Raw genomic sequence first — 21088 nt, forward strand, 5'->3', positions numbered from 1 at the left:
CTTCTCTTTGGCCCCCCTCTTTTTTTAATTATCATCTATAGGTTTCTTACCATGAGTTACAGACATAATAAAATTAGCTAATTTCCTCCTTTCCTTCCTCTCCACTCCTCTGCCCCCAGCAGCTGATTTTAAGCAACATCCTTTCATTTCCCCTGAATCAAGTTAAGTTACTTACCAAGCTTACTCTGCTTTTCGTATGTTCTTTCCTTTGTCCTCCCTGATTTTTAATAGGTGGATTGTCAAAGCATATAGCAATTTCATAGACTGTCTCCATAGACCACTACTGAATCTTAATTTTTCACGTGAAATACATACTTACTGCAGAAAAGGCAGGAACTACAGAACAAATTGTGCTTCCCAGGTGGTGCTAGTAGTAAAGAACCCCCCCCACCAGTGCAGGAGACATGAGAGACATAGGTTCAATCCCTGGATTGGGAAGATACCCTGGAGGCGGCATTCTTGCCTGGAGAATCCCACAGACAGAGGAGCCAGGCAGGCTACAGTCCATAGGGTCGTGAAGAGCAGGACAGGCTGCAGCAACTTAGCATGTCTGCACAGAACAAACTGGTGAAAGATGTGCCTATACTCTTATTACCCGGAGATAAACAGAGTGACATGTACATTCATATTCTTCCACATATATATTCAGGGGGTATGGTGCCAAATAATCATGGCATCACCCTCCACAAATATATTTTTTAAATTTCCTTTATCTTTTAACACTCAGTAATATGTGGTGAATAGTTTGCCACAAGTGTGGACATGTGTTATACAACTTTATTTTTTTTAAAGACTTCAAAGCATTTTTATTGTAAATATACCACATTTTGTTTACTAATCCTTAATCAATGGGCTTTTCAACTTCTCTAATACTTTTCTATCAAAGGATCCCCTTGGAACTAAATCTTTACGTGTATAACTTGATTCTTTCCTTAGGAAACATTCCTAGAAGTGATATTGCTGACTCAAAGGGCACGTATGTTGGCTTGTTTTTTTTAATTCAAACATACTTGGCTAATTTGCTTTTCCAAGGATGTATTGTTTAGGTCAAAAAGTTTCATGGACTTTAAAATGCTGCATATAGTTTTAAGTTTTCACTGTTTGACAATGATAATAATTTCATATGAGTTTATTGTTTTAAACTACATGCAATTTTATTTTTTATGACTTTTTTTTTTAATACATATTTATTGCCTGTGCTGGGTCTTAGTTGCAGCATGTGGGATCTAGTTCCCTGACCAGGAAACGAACCTGGGTCCCTTGCATTGGGAGCATGGAGTCTTAACCACTGAACCATCAAGGAAGTCTCTACATGCAATTTTAAAACAACTTGAGTCATGTTTATGAGATACGGTTCTTAGGGATTATTTCAACCATCCTTTGCAATGAGTTGGCATCCCAAAGAATAGGAAAAGAGGGGAAAACCCATATTTGGCAACCCCTCTGTGTCAGGTCTTTTCAAAGTTCATTCGTTTGTTTAATCTTGAGAACTTTAGGTATGAAAGATGTAGGTATTCATCTCACCTCCATTTTCCAGATGAGGAAACTTAAAAATGAACCAAATATATTTTGTTCCTCTTTCTCGTTTTACCGTGATTTGTGCCCACCCTCTTCTTTAAGTCACCTGGCTTACACTGCAGACAGTGAGACCAAGGGGTGCCTTAACAGCGCCCCCAGCTGTTGTCGCGCTTCAGGAAGGGCGATTCCGGGGCGCCTGGCACAGGAGCTAGGTCTGTAGAGTGAGCTACCGTGGCGCCATCTGCTGGCTGCCACTGACCATTGCATAACCTCCCCAATCATAACATGGTGCTGGCTAAGGCGGATAAGGTAGAAATGTCTGTAGACCTCACCTTTGCATTTTATCTTCATTACACCTTCAAGAAGCAAATCTTATTACCCGCATTTCAAGTGCTTGGAAACTAGGCCTCAAGGACAGTATGTGCTCCTCCTATATCAGGCAGTTAATAAACGGCAGCGGCGGTCTCTTCATATCCAATGCCATTGTACTTCCCAGCTGATCACCCAAAGTAATAAGGATGGGACATTATCCCCATGGCCTGTATTTTCCTCCACATTCACACTATAAGGAAAAAAACCACCCTGCATCTTTGCATGAAGTGGCCACAAGTGTGTGTCCCTGGCGTGGCAGCTGCTGGCCACACTCTGGCTCATTTTCATGGCCTCACTGCCCGCTTAATCTCCTTCCTGCTCAGATCTTCTTGTCCTGTTCTCTGCAAGGTGAACTGGAGCAGCTGCCTCTGTCCCAGGGCGGGTATTTCCCCAGGTCTGGCTGATTGATGGGACTTCCCCTGGGACTCCCCTCCTGACCCACACAGCCCCATTCTGCGGAGCTAGGACAGGAGGCCCTGGGGCTTCTGATGGGGAAGGCTAGTCCTGGGGCTGACATCATTGTCCCAGCTCACATGAGAACATGGCTGCTAGCTCCAGAGAGCCTTCACAGCAGTAGAGGGTAAGAGGAGGCTTGCAGTCACACAGACGGCATTCAAACCCTGGCCCCTCCTTTTCCCAGCTCTGAGATGGCTGCTAGTTACTCATGCTAAAACAAGGATAATAGTCCTATCTCACAGGGTCATTCTAAGGATTAAGTGAGACTGTGCTAAATATGCAGCCAGGTGCCTGGCACTTAGTGCTCAGTAAATGGTAGCCCAGAAACAAGTGAAGGGTGAGTGCCAGATATATGCCTTCCCTGAGGCTCCCTTGGTCAGGAGGGAGCATTCGCACAGACAGACATCTGCTTGGCTTTTGACTGGGCCACTAAGGATGGATGGAAATCACCACAAGCTCAAATGTCACCTCTGGGAGAATGAGAAAAAGGCCTCTTACGGTGGTCAGAGTCCAGTGGGTGCTCAGTTTGGTGACCAAATACCTTTATCCATGTGGAAAACTTGCCCTTCTCTCTGGGTGGAGGCAGTGCCCAGGTGGAAGGCTTCAGGATGAAGATGGGATGGATTATAGTTCTGCTCATCCTGTCACCAGACATAGTTGTGCAGTGCACAACCTGTAAAACCATACATGGCAGCCCTGGGTGGAGTGGATGAGGGGGAAGTGTGAGTGCCTTGATTCCTCATAACATCTTTTTAAGCTGTCGTGTCACACTCATTTCCTAGACATAGAAGTTTGAGGTCAGTGAAGTTATGTGACTTGTTAATACATGGCAAAGCTGGTGTCCTCTACTTGAAAAACCCTGAACACTTTTCTACAGCCTCCCTGCAAGAGGAACTCTTCAAGAGTCACCACTTCTGTCTCTTTCTTCATTTCCTCAAGGCACAGAACGCTGAATAGAAAGGACCCGCATCTGTCATATGGTGTGTTCTGTTCTTTTCTCAAGTCCCAACTGCAGCAAGCGAGCCCTGTCCCGGTGGGACTTCCCCACGTCTTGCTGGCTGCCTGCCTTCCTCCACAGCTCCCCTCCCTTCCCTTAGTCAGGATCCACAGCGTCATCCTGAGAAGGTCTTCTGATAGAAGCAGCTTTCTGGGGCTGTCCTCCTATCCTGGTTCGTGGGTGAACACAGATGTTAGTGCTACAGAGAGGTGGCAGCGGTAACGAGGAAGCTTCTCTTCAAATCTTTATTTTGAAAGATTTGTGTGTCTCAGATTCTGTGTCTGCTTTTTTCTAGCTCTGGGGTCTTGTGGAAGTTACTCAAGCTCCCAGAGTCTCGGTTTCTGTACATTGAGATTAAGAAGGCCCATCTCCTAGTGATCTTGTGACAAATAAATGAGATCACAGATGTGAGTCACTTGCCTAGAACTGGCACAATAACAAGGGCTCACTAAATGGTAGAAAAAGACCCTGGCAGTATGGGAGCCACATATGTGCCGTTTCAGAAGATGCCCTTCATGGAAAGGGAGCATCACTCTCATGTGATTGTGGAAAACCAGGATATCCGGAGTCCAAAAATCTCCAATGAAATCCCAGCCTTGCCATGGGCCCTCCCCTGTTTTCACCTTGGTCTCCGTTTGGAGGACAATTAACAAGCCTTCAGTCCAACCTAGAGACCTGAACACTTTAAAGTGTTTGGATTCAAATGTTCAAAATCGCCCCATGAGGACACTGTAATTATGTAAAAAGTGTCAGGCAGTCCACATGGTGGTTGATTATCCAGTTAACTCAGTGATGCTATTAAACTGTTTAGTAATTTATTGAGTACAGTAGTTTCCACGTGTGTTTGAAAACTTGCAGCGTCTACTATTTGACGATACTTGGTGTCTGGAAGGACTTACCAACCTCATGCATTAACTGATTCCTTGACAGATACATAGTCACTGTGGGAAGAAACATCAAATTCTGAGTTCCTGCTATTTTCCAGGCATGTTCTGAGATTGTTCTGAGATTTAAAAAAATCTCAGAAGTAGTAACGGATATTTTTAAACAAATGAGGGAACCAAGGCTTACAGTAGTGAAAAGACTTACCTGTAGCCACATAGACAATGAGAGAGAGCCTGGGTCATCTGTGAAACATACTGAAATTAGCATAAGCCCTCTATTGTGGCCTCCAGTTGCATAAATTAGCATATATCCTATTCTCTTGTATTAAGTATCCTATTATGCATGACATATGTGCTGTGCTATGCTTAGTCGCTCAGTTGTGTCTGATTCTTCACAACTGTAGCCCGCCAGGCTCCTCTGTCCATGGGGATTCTCCAGGCAAGAATACTGGAGTGTGTTACCCTGCCCTCCTCCAGGGGATCTTCCCAACCCAGGGATCGAACCCACATTGCAGGCAGATTCTTTACCATCTGAGCCACCAGGGAAGCCCTGCATGAATATATGTCTTTTACAATTTAACATGAGTTGTGGACATTTTCCCATGTCCACACAGACAGATTTCATAATTTTAGGATTATATGATGACTAGTGAATACGTTTACTTTAATTCATTTAACCAGTTACCATTTGATGGTCGTTTTATTTGCTTGACATTTTTTTTGCTATTGCCCAGGATGGTATAATGAACGTGATTTTATAGTTTTGTCCATCAGTGGAAATGTTTCCTGTAGAATATATTTCTTAGGAGTGAAACAAAAAGGTCAAGTTTATGTTTGTTTCCATAAATATTCTCTCCCCTTCTCCTCCTCTTTCTCCCTCACTCTCTTTCTGCCTTCCCACTCTCTCCTTCCTTTCTGATACCCACTTCCTTACCCTCTCTTCCTCATTGACCAGAAGGACTTTCCTATTTTCTATGGGATGAGAACTCACATAATCTCCAGCATCTTCTCTCTGCTCAGATTTCTAAGCCTTGTATAAGCAAAGAGGCGCTTCTGAAATTTAGAAAATCTTTTCTCTCTCAGCAGAGCCTGTTGTCTAATTCAACAAAGCCTAAATCAAAACTCACTGCCAGGCCCTGGCCTTTTTATTTCAGGCTGGTGTGCCTTCCCCACAAAGCAGGGGTTGCCATTGACTCCATGAGGTGGTGGTTGTGGGTGGGGATTGGAAAGCCAGAAACTAGGAAGAATCAGGAACAAAAAGATACATGGGATCAGCATCTCTGAATAATATCATCTCTGTTATGTCATGTACGTTGTGAAAGCAGTCTTTAAGCTGAAAAGTTCTATATAGATTGTGAACTTTTTTTGCAATAGTAGACATTTTGTAAATTACACAATTTGTTAAAGTGATAAAACACAGATGCTGCCTCTTAAGAAGGGTTCCCTTTATTCTCTGCTGCAGCCCCTTCCTAGTACCTGCTTCTGAGACTTAAGTTTCTGATGCATCTTCCCTCGCAGGCATTTGTGAGTTCCAGTGCTTCAGAGATCGGGACTGTGGAGCCGGAAGACAGTGCGTCAGCGAAGGCTGTAACCGGGTCTGCTCCCCCGCACCCGAAGCATCAATAGGTAAGATGAAGAGCCCTGCCTGGTTCCCTAACCAGGTGTGCCAGGGCCAGCCCTGCCTGGCCTTTTCAAAACTGTGCTGCTGATCAGAAATGAGACAGAAACCCATCAACGTTCTTGGGGCCCCTTCCTCCACTCTTGCCCTTACAGGGGGAAAACAGGTCAGAGGCCCAGGTGCCCAACATCTCATCAATAAAGATCTCTTAAAAAGTCCCTTAATCATTTCCTTTTTTTTTACAAGTCATACTCATTATATAAAAGTAAGAAACTAATGATGAGCCTATATATGTGTGCGTGCATATGTATATACACACTATGATTATGATATAATTTTTTTACATACATATATATATATGTATGGTATGCTTTTATGACTTCCCTGGTGTCTCAGTAGTTAAGAGTCTGCCTCCCAATGCAGAATACACAGGTTTGATCCCTGGTCTGGGAGAAACCCCTGGAGAAGGAAATGGCAACCCACTCCACTATTCTTACCTGGGAAATCCCAGGACAGAGGAGCCTGGCGGACTACAGTCCATGGAGTCAAAAAGAGTTGGACATGACTTAGTGACTGAACAATTGATAGCTTATGGTGAACGGTGTCGGATTTGTGGCGTCCATAGGAGAGAATTTCGATCCAGCGCCAGAGACAAGGCTTGATCACTCAGCTTTTGCGTAGAGAGTGAAGTCGCTCAGTCGTGTCCGACTCTTTGCCACCCCATGGACTGTAGCCCACCAGGCTCCTCAGTCCATGGAATTCTCCAGGCAAGAGTACTGGAGTGGGTTGCCATTTCCTTCTCCAGCTTTTGTGTAGCAGAGCTTTACTACAGTGAAAAAGTGATAGGGAAATCTTCTGCCATAGACATCAGAAGCGGGTAGAGAGTGTCCCGCTTACTAGTTTGGGTGGGGCTTTATATGCTTTTTTGCATTGATTACTAACAATAGAAAGGTCTTACCAGACTCACTCTCACAACAGGCATCTTAAGAGAACAGGATCAGTCAGAAGGTTTTGTTAAGAAGGAGAAACATGTCCTCAAGCAAGATACATTGTTTTATATAATCATTAGTACAGAGCTTAAGAAAAAACATACCCTTGAGATGTGCTGTTGTGTTGTGTAACCTTTCAGTTCAGTCGCTCAGTCGTGTCCAACTCTTTGCGACCCCTTGGACTAGAGCACGCCAGGCCTCTCTGTCCATCACCAACTCCCAGAGTTTACTCAAACTCATGTCCGTCAAGTTGGTGATGCCATCCAACCATCTCATCCTCTGTCATTCCCTTCTCCTCCTGCCCTCAATCTTTCCCAGCATCAGGGTCTTTTCAAACAAGTCAGCTCTTCGTATCAGGTGGCCAAAGTATTGGAGTTTCAGCTTCAACATCAGTCCTTCCAATGAACACCTAGGACTGATCTCCTTTAGGATGGACGGGTTGGATCTCCTTACAGTCCAAGAGACTCTCAAGAGTCTTCTGCAACACCACAGTTCAAAAGCATCAGTTCTTTGGCACTCAGCTTTCTTTATGGTCCAACTCTCACATCCATACATGACTATTGGAAAATCTATAGCTTTGACTAGACAGACCTTTTTTGGCAAAGTAATGTCTCTGCTTTTTAATAGGCTGCCTAGGTTGGTCATAACTTTTCTTCCAAGGAATAAGCATCTTTTAATTTCATGGCTGGAGTCACCATCTGCAGTGATTTTGGAGCCCCCAAAAAAGCCATTAGCTCTGGGCTTAATAAAAGTTAGTCTTAGGAGAAATAGAGGAAAAATAACATCTTAGAGGTTAAGAAAAAACATCTTATGTGACTAAGACACAGAAATGTTAAAAAAAAAAAAAATAGTTTGTCCTCTTCTCCTGCTGGAGAGCCCTGAACTCCTTATCAATCTACCTAAGAATAAGCTCTCTCACAATGCTTATATAATCATAATATTTTGACTGCCTAGAAAATAATGAACATTTCTACAGCATTATACTATTATTTGCATTTATTAATTATTAATAATATTTACCATTATTATATTTTTAACCCCCAAAAGTCACCCCATACTTTTCTGTCACTCAAGTTTTATGGGAGCATCTTTCACTGTCAACACTTAATATAGTTAATTTTACTTTATTTCACATATTTAATTATTAAATTCAATAAATTTATTTATTTAACTAAATTTCCTCTATCCCACCATATAAAATATACTACATCACCTCAGTAAATCTCCTTCTAGTGGGCATTTCAGGTGGGATTTTGTTTACTGTTGCTATTCTAAGCAATACTTCAATGCTGGTTCTTCTCACTAGATTTTACATACCTCCTTATTATACTGGATGAAGAAACTGAAGTTTCTTGGGTCTAAGTGACCGTGAATTGCTCATGGTTATAAAGCCAGTGAGTGGCTGAGTCAGGATTGACCCCAGGTCTGTTCTTGGCATAGAAGGAGGTGGAGGGCAAGGCTCCAGAAACTTCAAATTCTACCTCTGCAGCTCACCAATGTGGGGTTCGGAGCAAGTTGCTTAACTTCGAGTTCCTCTGCTGTTGTGTGGGTCAACACCTATGTCAGAGGATACGGTGATGGCTCAATGAGCTAATGTAGATCTGTATTTGGTCCTGACCATAGCACATACTTTCTTAAAACAAAACGTAACAATAGGAAAAGAATGGAGTAACAGGAAACACTGTCAGTAAGAAGCAACACCTCATGCAATTAGGAATTTATTTCAAAATGTTGTTCTGGGGACACGGGGGAAAGGTATGTAATTTTTTTAAAAAATTCGTTTATTTATTCATTTTATTTTTGACTGCCCTGGGTCTCCCTGGCTTTGCACGGGCTTCCTCCAGCTGTGGTGTGTGGGCTCGTTGGCGTGGCTGCTCTTGTTGCAGAGCAGGGGCTCTCGGTGCTCAGGCTTTGGTAGTTGCAGCACACCGGTGCATTAGTGGTGGCTCTTGGGCTCTAGAGCACAGACCCAGCAGCTGTGGCACATGGGCTTAGTTTTCCATGGCATGTGGAATCTTCCCCAACCAGGGATAAGAACCCATAGCTCATGCTTTGACAGGCAGACGCCCATCCACTGCACCACCAGAGAAGCCCGTATGTAATATTTTATTACCCTCAGTTCCACATCAAGGAAACCCAGTAAATGATATCTCTGTTACTGCACAGTGTGAGGACTAAACGAAATATATGAATTTATACAGTATTGTCAGCCTTTTACAAGAAAATGGTAAACAATTCAGCCAGCAAAATCAAGTTTTTTTGAGAATAGCAGAGGATTTAGAATTAGAAACAAGAAAAGTGTGGTAAACTAGGGGCGAGTCAGGAGAGCGAAGGACAGCAGCATTTTTATAGAGGACAGGAGAAAGTTGGGAAGGGTTGTTTTGAACAGAAGTTCATTGGAGGAAAGTGAGAGTCTGAAGTGGTGGTGGCTTCTCATTGGCTGCAGGCAAGGGCGGCTCCCAGTTGCCAGCAAACAGGAAATCTTCCTCTTTCCTGCTGAAGAATACAAGCTGCCTTGAGTGGTACCTGTGTGCGAGCCCTCCCTTCATGGTTTCCTCACTCTATTTGTTTTCTGAACTTTTTATTTCATATTAGAGTATAGCTGATTGGAATCCCAGGTGGCTCAAACAGTAAAGAATCTGCCTGCAATGTGGAGACCTGGGTTCGATCCCTGGGTTGGAAAGATCTCCTGGAAGAGGGCATGGCAACCCACTCCAGTATTCTTGCCTGGAGAATCCCATGGACAGAGGAGCCTGAAGGACTATAGTCCGTGGAGTTGCAAAGAGTCAGACAGGACAGAGCAACTAACACAACACAATAGCTGATTAGCAATGTTACGGTAGACAGCAAAGGGACTTGGCCACACATATACATGTATTCATTCTCCCCCAAACTCTCCTCCCATCCCCACTCCGATTTTGAGTTAGGTTTCCTTAACACATTTTCACAGTATAAACTTCTGGCAAAGCATATGTGCTCAGATCACCAGTGACTCCTTGCATGGGGCCACCCTGTGCCTGAACTCATGGGAGCTGGGACAAGTGAAAAGAATCTTAGTGTTCACTCCACTTATACCTTTTATCCCTCTGCTGCTGCTGCTGCTGTTGCTAAGTAGCTTCAGTCATGTCCGACTCTGTGCAACCCCATAGACGGCAGCCCACCAGGCCCCCCGATCCCTGGGATTCTCTAAACCTGGCTAATTTAATTCGGGTCACCCAGAAGAGGGAAATGGAATAAAAACTGGAAAGGAACAGATGAGACTCAGCTTTGACACATAGTCTGTTGGATACGGATCAGCCTCTACTCTCAGATGACTTTCTTTGTGTAAGAAACTCCACATCTTAGATGACAAGTCTATCCTGGATAATAAGTAGATGCTACAGGAAGCTGGTGTGAGCGCACAGGCTCAACTTGCAGAGCTTTCGCAGGGATTACTTATTCTTCTCTTCCCTCAATGGCAAAGCTCTGGAAATCTTATAGGAGATGAGCTCATTCATGGAACAGTCCCACCAGACCAGAGAATTAGGATGTGCAGGTTAGACCATCCTCGAGACAGAAGCCAGGAGCTGGAAACCTGGGACCTGAACTCTCCTCCCGTCGGGCCTGGGGGCCTCTGTCCAGAACCCCAAGCCAAGGTCTCCCAGCCAAACTCACTGGCAGTGAGCTGCTGCCCACATCAGATTGGTTTCTCAAAGCCACAAGGGTGCCAGTCTCACTGTTGATCAGAGATGTCCATTTCTCTGCAAGCTGCCAGGACTTGACATTTCCTCCTCTTGCATTCTATTTCTGGGACCCCATTCCCCGTCCCCTAAAAAGGCTTTGGTTGCATATTCCTTTTAATTTGGCTCACTCTTTCATGGCATCCTATCCCACCCCCCGCCATCTCCCTAGCAACCATTCTGCTCAATTCTCTGCACAGCTGGATCAGAAGAAAACTTGAGAGGTCCCTTAACAAGTTACATCCCCAATTGTTCCCCCACTTTGCCCTCAAGAAAGATCCCTAGATCAAATCTTTGTTCCTCTGAATGATTTTCTTTCTTTTTTAAATTATTTTTTAAAAGATCTTTTAAAAATGTGGACCATTTTTACAGTCTTTATTGAATTTGTTATAACATTGCTTCTGTTTTATGTTGGGTTTTTTTGGCCAGAAGGTGTGTGGGATCTTAGTTCCTTGCCGCTACTGCTAAGTCACTTCAGTCGTGTCCAACTCTGTGCGACCCCATAGATGGCAGCCCACCAGGCTGCCCCGTCCCTGGGATTCTCCAGGCAAGAACACTGGAGTGGGTTGCCATTTCCTTCTCCAATGCATGAAAGTGAAAAGTGAAAGTGAAGTCGCTCAGTTGCGTCTGACTCCTCGAGACCCCATGGACTGCGGCCTACCAGGCTCTTCCGTCCGTGGGACTTTCCAGGCAAGAGTAAACCGGGGATCAAACCCGTGTCTCTTGCATCTCCTGCACTGGCAGGAGGATTCTTTACCACTGAGCCACGTGACTCTAGAAGCACAAGCAGCAAATTCAGTCAAGTCGCTTAAAGAGGAGACATTCCTTTGAACCAAAGGCCACTGGATACAGTGACCTCCATCCTGTTCTCCACAGTGGCTGTACCAATTTACATTCCCACCAACTCACTGATCCTTTTCTGACGTTAGGAATCTGTGTGCAACGCTGCCGAGGACACTGGGACTGTGGGGCTGGAGAACGATGTATCAGGAGGGGATGCAGTCGCGTCTGCTCTCCAGTCCGCACAGCAGGTAATAACACCCAGCCCTGCCCAGGTCCCCAGACCCCACACAACCCAGGGAGACTGTGTGCTTAGCTCTGCCCCGACTTCCCTCCTTAGATGGGTAATTCCCATGGTCTCCACATTCAGGCTTGTCCTTCCGGAGGGAAAAGCATGTCACAGAGCTGTGTCCTAATTTTTTGAAACTCCTTTTATTTTGTTATACAGCTTATAATGTTCGTTATAAAAAAAAAAAAAAAACACTCAGAAATACTACTAGTTAGAAAGATACATGTTCCATGATCCCGTTACTCAGATAACCGTGTTAGCATTTACAATAAAAGCTTCCATATTTCATACGCACACAGATATATTTTTTTCAGATTTCACAGGGAATAGACGTTGATTTTTGTGGTTACTGCATGCCTGGGACTGTGCTGAGCGCTGGGAGATAGCAAAGCAGAGATCTCCATCTTTAAAGACCTCATAGTAGCAGAGACAGATGTACAAACAAATCAACAAAAATCCAGGATATATGATTTTTACAAAGGTGTCTTAGACCACCCCTAATCAATAAACACAATTCTATCACACATTTTTAAAAGCTTCATTGTTTCCCAGTATGTGGATATGCCTTATTTCTATACCCTCTTCTACTATTGAAGAATTAGATAATCTATCGTTTTGAGTTACTTTTTAATAACAAGTACAAGATAAATGTCCTTGAGTTAAATCACATTTCATAGGATAAATTCCCAAACATGGAATGGGCAAATTACATTTGAAAGCTTTTGATATACATTGCTAAATTGCCTAGTGAAGACATCTTTCAATACCAAAAATATATATAGTCTCATGCCACATATTTGTAATTTAATAGATAAACATCTCCTTGCATTGTGTGTGTACATCTGTGCATTATTGGTGTGTTTGCCTTTATATTTGTAAAAGCACAGAGAAGATTCCAGAAGGAGCTACAGGAAATAGGAGATAACTCCTGGGAAATGGGCTGAATGGGTTGGGGGAAAGAGAGACTTTCTTTTTACTTTATATAGTTGAGAACTTTTTGTTTTAAAACTTTTGAAATGTACTACTTTCATGATCATGCAAAATATGTAGATAGCTTGTCTATATTTTTTGAATTTAATAAATTTTAAAACAAGCAAGGCTTCTCACAGCCCTTCCCTGCTATCCTGCCAGTCTTAACAGTTTTCCACTGAATTTTCTTTAGGGGTAGGTATCTGCTTGGACCAATGCCAAGGACACCGGGACTGCCCGGCAGGAAGCCGATGTGTCAGCAATGGATGTGGCCGTGTCTGCTCACCCACCCAGGACCGGCAAGGTAAGAGCTGCAAGGCTTCCATGTCCCTGACCCACTGAATGCTCAGCCTTGCTAGGACAGTGGCTATCAGACCCACTGCACATAGAGAGAGGAGGCTGCTATAATGGGGCCAAAAGAGCCTCCGACAGAGTAGGAAAAGATGCCCCGTGTCCCAAGTCTAGAAGACCATGAAGACGGATTGATAATATCTTGCTTTAGAAGTATTGGAAAACTTGAAAAGGCTGGAAATACTCTTAACACAAAAGTGAAATAACGTTCAGGTACCAAATTATTCTTCCACAAGGGCCGAAAAGAACACAGTTACGAACAAGTTAGCCGATGTCTCATACTCAAACACACCGGTGTGACACTCAGGTCCATTCATTCAGTCCACTGGTATGTACACCTGCCTAGGCTGATTCTCTCTCTCTCTCTCTTTTTTTTTTTAACATTTTTCTATATTTGCTTCATATCTTTATTTTAGATAGATAAACATTTCAAAGACACTTGAAACCACTTGAACAAGTGTCTTTTTTCCTATTCCGTTCTTCCCTTCCCAGAGGTCATAATGAACTTGATTTGGTTTTTAATCTCTTCTTGCTTGTTTTTATAAGTTTATACATATATGAGATTTCATGAGCATGATAGAGTTACACATTCTGTCATATAAATATTACACCACATGTATTATTCTGCAACTTTTGATTTTTCTCAACATGGCTATTTTAACATTTTTCTATTTTAATACATCTTGATGACTAAAGCTTATCCTAAACTACTCTGTGCACTCTCCCATTTACCTCATGATCCAGGCTGATACTTGCCAGCAGTGGCGGGCAGGTGCGCTTTCCCCGCAGAACCTTCAGTTCCCTTACTTTCCTGACTGAAGGCTAGGGTCGAGCACCGCTGCTATAATTTTGGTGGGTGAATCAAAGTGGCCTGAGAGGGACTTCCCTGGTTGTCCAGTGGTTAAGACTCTGAGCTTCCAATGCAGAGGGGCACGGGTTCAATCACTGGCCAGGGAACTAAGATCCCACATGCTATGCAGCACAACCAACAAACAGATAAAGTGGCCTGGGAACTAGGGAGGCTGTAGAGTTAAGACTGCATGTGTAATCCAAAGAACAGCTTGCTAACACACCTCTCCATTGTCTTGGGCTCAAGGACCACACTTAGATGTTTTTTAGCAGGGTGTGTGTGTGATGGAGGAGTATGTCAGGGAATCCCACAGATCAAGGAGGTCTCTGCCCAACACGGAGTAAAGGGAATTGTCGACCCCCATTTCACCTGATGCACAAAAGTAATATCCAGCCTGCATTTTCCATGCCCCCAACTCAATAGGGTAAACTGTTTGGGGGGATGATATACAGCAGTTTCTCCAATATCTACATGTGTAAGAATAACCTGGGTGGAAGACTTGTTAAATCCAGATTGCTCTGCCCCAACCCTAGAGTTTCAGTAGGTCTGGGGTGGGGCCCAAGAATCGAATTTCTAACAAGCTCTTAAGGAATGCTGATCCTGCCGGGTCATGGGACCCAGTGTGAGTAGCACTGGATACTGGACTGGGGATCTTAGTTCCCCGAGCAAGGATTGAAGCCAGGCCATGGCAGTGATAGTTCCGAGTCCTAACCACTGGACTGCCAGGGAGCTCCCTTTTAAAAACTTGAAACCTGGCCTTTTGTCTTTCATCTGCTATTTCTTTCCAAACACAGTCATCGGAACCCTGTACTAGAATGATGCTGCTGATGGCCTGATGATTTTTCTCACTGTGGGACTCAGTGTTCGTTGGCACCTGGAGGCGTGTAGAATCTGTGGGAAGCTGACGCTGTTTGTGATCTGGGATTTAATTATCTAGTTTCAACTGGAACCAAAAGAAGGGGGTTAGTGGCAAGGCTCTCTCCTCTTCTCCCAAGACGCTACAGCAGTTGGTCATCAGTGTGTTTTCCCATAGACAAAGCAGCCCTGTGTGCCTCCAAAGTTGAAAAAGGTGGGTGATGGGGACATCAAGAAGGTAAGAGGCTAGAGGTCCCTCAGGAAGTGAGACTCTTAAGCTATCTCTCAGCACTGGGTCCCACTCCCTTCTATAGAGCCAGCCTGGGTTATGGAAAGTCTGTTTTGTCTTTCAGCAGAACAGAGACCTGGAACATGTCCAAGGGTGCCAGAAGGAATGTTTGGAACTTGTGCTGAAAGGTGCACAGGAGATGGATCCTGTCCCCCGGGCCAAAAATGCTGCAGCAATGGTTGTGGAAAATCTTGCCAAGTCCCTGTGAGTATAGCGGAGCTACTTACAGGGAGGCTGAGTCCCTGCTGGCCTTTGCCAGCCCAGAAGGGACTCCAGCTGCCACTCTGCTCGTGGGAGTCTGGGTGGCACGTGGAGAAAGCTGGTTGGTAGCAAAGAGCAGGAATTTCTGGAAAGTAACATAATTATCTTTGTGTTTTAGGATCTGGACTTCACTATCTCTTTGGATGATAAATGAACCTTGGCCTCCTTCAGTAATTGTTTCCAAATGTATCTTTATTCTGAGGTCTGTGTTTTCTTATTGTCTTTTCCGGAACCCCAGGATCACAGGATATGGAATAACTCAATAACTCAATAACAAAATAACTCAGTTTTAAGTGTTGAATTCTGGCAATTGTTTGATGATTCATGGAGTGACTGCTTCTAAAATTATCTTTTTTTCTGAATAAAATGATTTCTGTGGCATTATCATTCTTTCTATGTAAGTCATTCTTTCTATGTAAGATTTCTAGTTCACTTACATTAAGACCTCCACCGCAAAAGAGTATTTAACCGCAATCCACAGACCTTCTCTCTTTTTCATTATCCATTACAATTCATGGCCTGTTTCCTCCTCATCCTTTTTCCTGGAACCAGCCCAGGCACTCAATACTGCCTGGATATCTATCCACACTTTCTCCAAAGAAAATTCACTCTCCCAACCACCAAGATGACAATGTCACACTTCTCTTTCTCCAAACACCCATGTCATCTACCTCTCACTCCAACCTTCACCATTCCAGTCTCACCATCTTTCTCGCCACATCTTTCATTAAGAAAAGAGCTGTAGGACTTTGTTGGTGATCTGGTGGTTAAGAATCTGCCTTCCAATGTGAGGAATATGGGTTCAATTCCTGGTCAGAGAACTAAGGTCCCGCATGCCACCCTGAAGTTTACATGCTTCAACTAGAGAGACGCCCACCGGTGGCAACAAAGACCCAAGAGCCATGACCAAGGCCTGATGGAGCCAAAAGTAAATCAATATCTTTTAGAAAGAAAAAAGTGGCAAGTTTGCAACTTGTAATAGAAATTCCCTCCTTTTCTATCCCTGTATATTTGTTCTCATTTACTCTGCTTTATGGGCTTTCCTGGTGGCTCAGTGGTAAAGAACCTGCCTGCCAAGCAGGAGATGGGGGTCTGATCCCTGGATCAGGAAGATCATCTGGAGAAGGAAGTGGCAACCCACTCCAGTATTCTTGCCTGGAGAATCCCGTGGACAGAGGAGCCTGGTGGCTATAGTCCATGATGTTGCAAAGAGTCAGTCACGACTAACGCTTAACTTGCCTCCTCATACAGTCTGGCTACCACCCCTTCTTATGCATCAGAGACTTCTCTAATTGTTATCTCCAGTGGGTAGAAGTCTCCCTTGCTACTGAATCTCTCTATTTGTCACGCAACTATACCTTGACTTCATATTTCCTATTTTTTTTTTTGAGATTTTTTTTTTTTAAGATTTTTTGATGTGGACCCTTTTTTAAAATCTTTATTGAATTTGTTACAATATTGCTTCTGTTTTATGTTTTGGTCTTTTGGCCCCAAGGCATGTTGGATCTTAGTTCCCTGACCAGGGATCCACAATGTACCACCTGCCTTGGAAGGCAAAATCTTAACCACTGGACCACCAGGGAAGTCCTATGACTCCATGCTTCAATCCAGCTGCCATCCACCCCGGCTGGCATTGATGAAATCCCGGCTACCATTGTCTGTCTGTGTTTACTTCTTTACCTCCTGGCCACCGTCCCCTCCCACTTTCTCTCCTCAAAGTGCATGCCTCCTGCTTCCTTGGGATTGGCTCCAAGCCCCACCTCACCTCACTCTGGGACTCCAACCAAAGTTCCTACGGTCTACCACACACACTGAAGCTTCGATGAGGCCAGTCGTGTCGTCTAAATAGCACTTCCCACAGGGCCCCTCTGAGCAGGACACACGAAATGGAAAGCTAGTACACTCCAAAACACATGATCTCTGGAGATGGTAGAGTAGCTGAGGGCCTTGCTGGACCCCTGGTCTGGAGGAGGATGCCCAAAGTAGTGACTGACAACTAAATTCTTTTCTTTTTCTTTTAATGGGTAAAATTAACGTTTAGCTCAACTTTCACATGTTGTCAGTGCAAAAAAAAAATTAGTGAGAGAGTTTGCCTTCTTTTTTTTACACTAAATCTTTGAAGTCCAGTGTGTATTTTCCATTTATAGTGTATCTCAATCTGGGCTTTGAATTTTCATCAAAAATTCTTGACCTGTGTTTAGATTATTTCATAAAATGTTCAGTTGAAAAAGAAGATTCAAGTACCAAATTTGTTCCAAACATGCTTAAATGTCTCCAATGACTAAGCTGAATATCTGCTTCTAAAAGTAAACTGAAATGACTTAACAGCTGACTAAATAAAGGTAAAACCCTCCTGCTCCTTGGTTGCACAAGCCACATTTCAAGTGCTCACTTGCCACGGGTGGCTAATGGCCGCCATATTGGATATCCAAGCCCAGATCCTCAGGGCAGCTCTCCAACCCGTGGTTCTTTTCATGGTAACACATACTCCAGAGAGGTTGCAAAGGATGGCCTCTTGCCTTTAGGAGTTTAAAATCCAACTGAGGGTAAGGAAACATTTAGAGGAGAAGGGAAATATTTTATTTGGTATATTACTCATGTCAGATACTTCCCCGATGTTATTTCCTTGTCCTTACAACAACCCCATGAGTTGCGTATGCTGAGCCGCTAACTCTTGATGGAGAAGCATGGAGAGATTGTCAGGGTCATACAGCCAGGATGCGGTAGAACATGCATTTAAATCCGGATTTTAGTGGCTCCAAGACTCCTTCTTTTTCGTATATTATGTGCTGTGCTGTGCTTGCTTAGTCACTCAGTCGTGCCCAACTTTTTGCAACCCCAGGCTCCTCTGTCCATGGGGATTCTCACTATACTACATTCAAAAATGCAGGATGCATGTACGTGCTAAGTTACTTCAGTTGAGTCAACTCTGTGCGACGCTATGGACTGCAGCCTGCCAGTCTCCCCTGTCAATCTGGAAATTTAATTCCAGCCAACCACTTTGAAAGCTACTGTACTCACCACGCTCCTACAGCGGGAAGCACTCATAGTGTTTGAGGCCTTAGGAATCGACACAGCAGGGTTTCATAACACTTGGTTACTGACTTGCTACAGGATCAGTGCTACCATTTGGGCCACCAAGAGCTTGAAACGTGAAAGTCGCTCAGTTGCGTCCAACTCTTTGCCACCCCAAGGACTATACAATCCATGGAATTCTCCAGGCCAGAATACTGGAGTGAATAGCTGTTCCCTTCTCCAGGGGATCTTCCCAGCCCAGGGATCGAAACCAGTCTCCCACATTGCAGGTGGATTCTTTCCCAGCTGAGCCACAAGGGAAGCCCAAGAATACTGGAGTGGGTAGCCTATCCCTTCTCCAGGAAATCTACCCAACCCAGGAGTCTAACCAAGGTCTCCTACATTGCAGGTGGATTCTTTACCAACTGAGCTATCAGGGAAGCCATCAGAGCTTGAAAGACCTGGAGCAATTATGTAGTCTCAGGGCCAAAATAACCAAACAGTCCCTAACAGAGAGGGTATGGGTACTGGGTCCTCCTGAAACTTTGAGAGATAAAGAGGGAACCTCTGGGACTTCCCTGGCAGTCCAGGGGTTAAGACTCCATGCTTCGAGTGCTTCCACTGCAGGGATTGCTGGTCCATCCCTGGTCTGGGAACTAAGATCCCACATGCTGCATGATGCGGGGAGGGGAGGGAGTGGGAACCTCCAACATTGGGTTGTGAGAATAGCACCATCTCAGTTGACAGTGGATTGCAATGTCCCTGGAGCCAAAAGCCTACGTGATGCTACCTGGAGAAGCAGCTGCTTGCTGGCTGGTACATTTGGATTTGTGCAATGGAAAGTCACTGGTAGCCCAGAAATCTGTACTTATTTCCAGCTGGTCCAGTTCCAAAATATTTGTCTACCTTACCCTTTTCTCCCCTTCACTGAGCTTCACTTTCTCAACCTCAAGCTGAAATCCCAGGGCTCACAAATACTCCCTCTCCTAGGCCAATAAAATTCACAATGGGGTCAGGTGGAAAAACTAGGTCCACGTCACTGAGAACCTGTGGTAAAAGGGGGCACGAGGATTCTGTACAAGGCAGAAGGAGGGAAAACAGCTATTATACTCAGATGGGGTTTTCCTTTCACCTGAGCATGGCATGAAACTTAATTTACCGAAGGGAATTTCTCCTTGTTAGCAGTTCAGGTATGTGACTCAGGAAGGAATTCTAGAGTCCCATGGAGGTTGGGGGAAAAGAGAGGGTGCCAGCACCGACTCTTAGGTCTAGACTTGAGCCCTGTAGAATTAATATTTGGGTCTAGAATCTGCTGCTGCTAAGTCACTTCAGTCGTGTCCGACTCTGTGCAACCCCATAGACGGCAGCCCACCAGGCTCACCCGTCCCTGGGATTCTCCAGGCAAGAGTACTGGAGTGGGGTGCCATTACCTTCTCTGGGGTCTAGAATCTGGTGAGTGGCAATATGTAAGGAAAAGGCAGAAACAGTGTCAGGTGGAGGAGAGAGCTTGGGATTTGAAGTCAGAAAGATTAAGAAGTTGTGTGAATCTGGTGGAGTGATTATCTCCCCATGTGTGAAATGGAGATAACCCTTGAGAGAGTATTTTTGATCTTGAAAAGGAGTGAAAATAATGTGTGTGTGTATATATAAATTATATGTACATGTAATTATATATATATTGGAGCTTCCCAGGTGGTGTGGTGTTAAAGAATCTGCCTGCCAATGCAAGAGATGCAGGTTTGATCCCTGGACTGGGAAGATCCCCAGGCATAGGAAATGGCAACCCACTCCAGTATTCTTGCCTGGAAAATTCCATGGACAGAGGAGCCTGGCAGGCCCCAGTCAATGAGATTGCAAAGAGTCAGACGTGATTGATCGGCTAAGCACATACACACAATTATATATATTTAAAATACTGGAACGCATGTATACCTGTGGGGGATTCGTGTCAATGTATGGCAAAACCAATACAATATTGTAAAGTAATTAGCCTCCCCCAAAAAAAATAAATAAATAAAATACATACATGTATCACTGTGCGTCTGTTTATAAAATCTGGCACATAGAGGTGCCTAGTGTATACCAGGTCCCTTTCTTCCCACCTCCTTTTCCCCTGTCACTCAAAGTGGCCTCCATTCTTTAGTAGTGTCAATGATCAGGCAGAACAAGCTATTTCTTTTGGCTCAGAGGGCTTATTTGAAAGAACAACATTACTCAATGCTGAACCCAGATCTGATTAATCCAGAAAGGTCAGCTGCCTATCAGGGATCACACTTGCAGTTACCTGTGTTCTGATCCAGGTTCCATGACGCAGAGCTCAGAGAGAATGAGTATAACGCACAGCCCATTGCTGCCCATGAGCATTGTCCGCAAAGCAGAGTCCGCTCAGCAGCATGATGTGAATGCAGGGGTTCGATCATCCTCCCCACCATCAACACAGAGCTGTAGGGCCTGCCCTCAAAACTCGCAAGGTGATTGGGGCGTCCTGGCAGTGAAACTGTTTACCTCAGACTGGGACTTGAACCGGTGCGCTGGGACTCAAACCCAGCCAAAATCCTGTTTGGCACATGAACCCGTGTGGCCGGTGTAGGGAATATGATATGCACAGGCCTGTACTATAATTAACAGGACTTCTTTGAAAAATAAGAACGACTTTCTCATCACCTCCAGTCAAAGGGCTGAGAGCAGTAAAATGTACATCGTGGAAAGACATCTTGAAAACAATTTGTTGAAGTACTGATGTGACTGATAGAAAACCATTGAGCCTTGAGGGAGTTGCTGAGAAATGACATTGAGGACTGTGCATTGTATATCTTTATCTCTGATCTGAGATTGTAAACAACAGATATCTCTAGAGCCCTAACAAGGAAGTAGAT

At 44.3% G+C, this 21088-nt stretch overlaps 1 protein-coding gene across 4 annotated transcripts in view; it reads left to right on the forward strand.

The window, feature by feature from the left end:
- The window catches only part of LOC106701159 (keratin-associated protein 5-1), a 34256-nt gene extending 18672 nt beyond the window's left edge, over positions 1-15584 (forward strand). For 3 of the 4 annotated variants that reach the window (XM_070390495.1, XM_070390492.1, XM_070390494.1), the window contains 5 exons: positions 5746-5853; positions 11483-11584; positions 12785-12895; positions 15001-15140; positions 15316-15584. In XM_070390495.1, coding sequence (XP_070246596.1) covers positions 5746-5853; positions 11483-11584; positions 12785-12895; positions 15001-15140; positions 15316-15351 — 497 coding nt within the window. In that variant the 3' untranslated portion in view covers positions 15352-15584. The remainder of the gene's footprint in view (positions 1-5745; positions 5854-11482; positions 11585-12784; positions 12896-15000; positions 15141-15315) is intronic. The other variant, XM_070390493.1, reaches the window with a different exon arrangement.
- The last annotated feature ends 5504 nt before the right edge of the window (positions 15585-21088 follow it).

This window comes from Bos mutus, chromosome 19 (genome assembly GCF_027580195.1).
Source record: "Bos mutus isolate GX-2022 chromosome 19, NWIPB_WYAK_1.1, whole genome shotgun sequence".
NCBI classification, from domain to species: Eukaryota; Metazoa; Chordata; class Mammalia; order Artiodactyla; family Bovidae; genus Bos; species Bos mutus.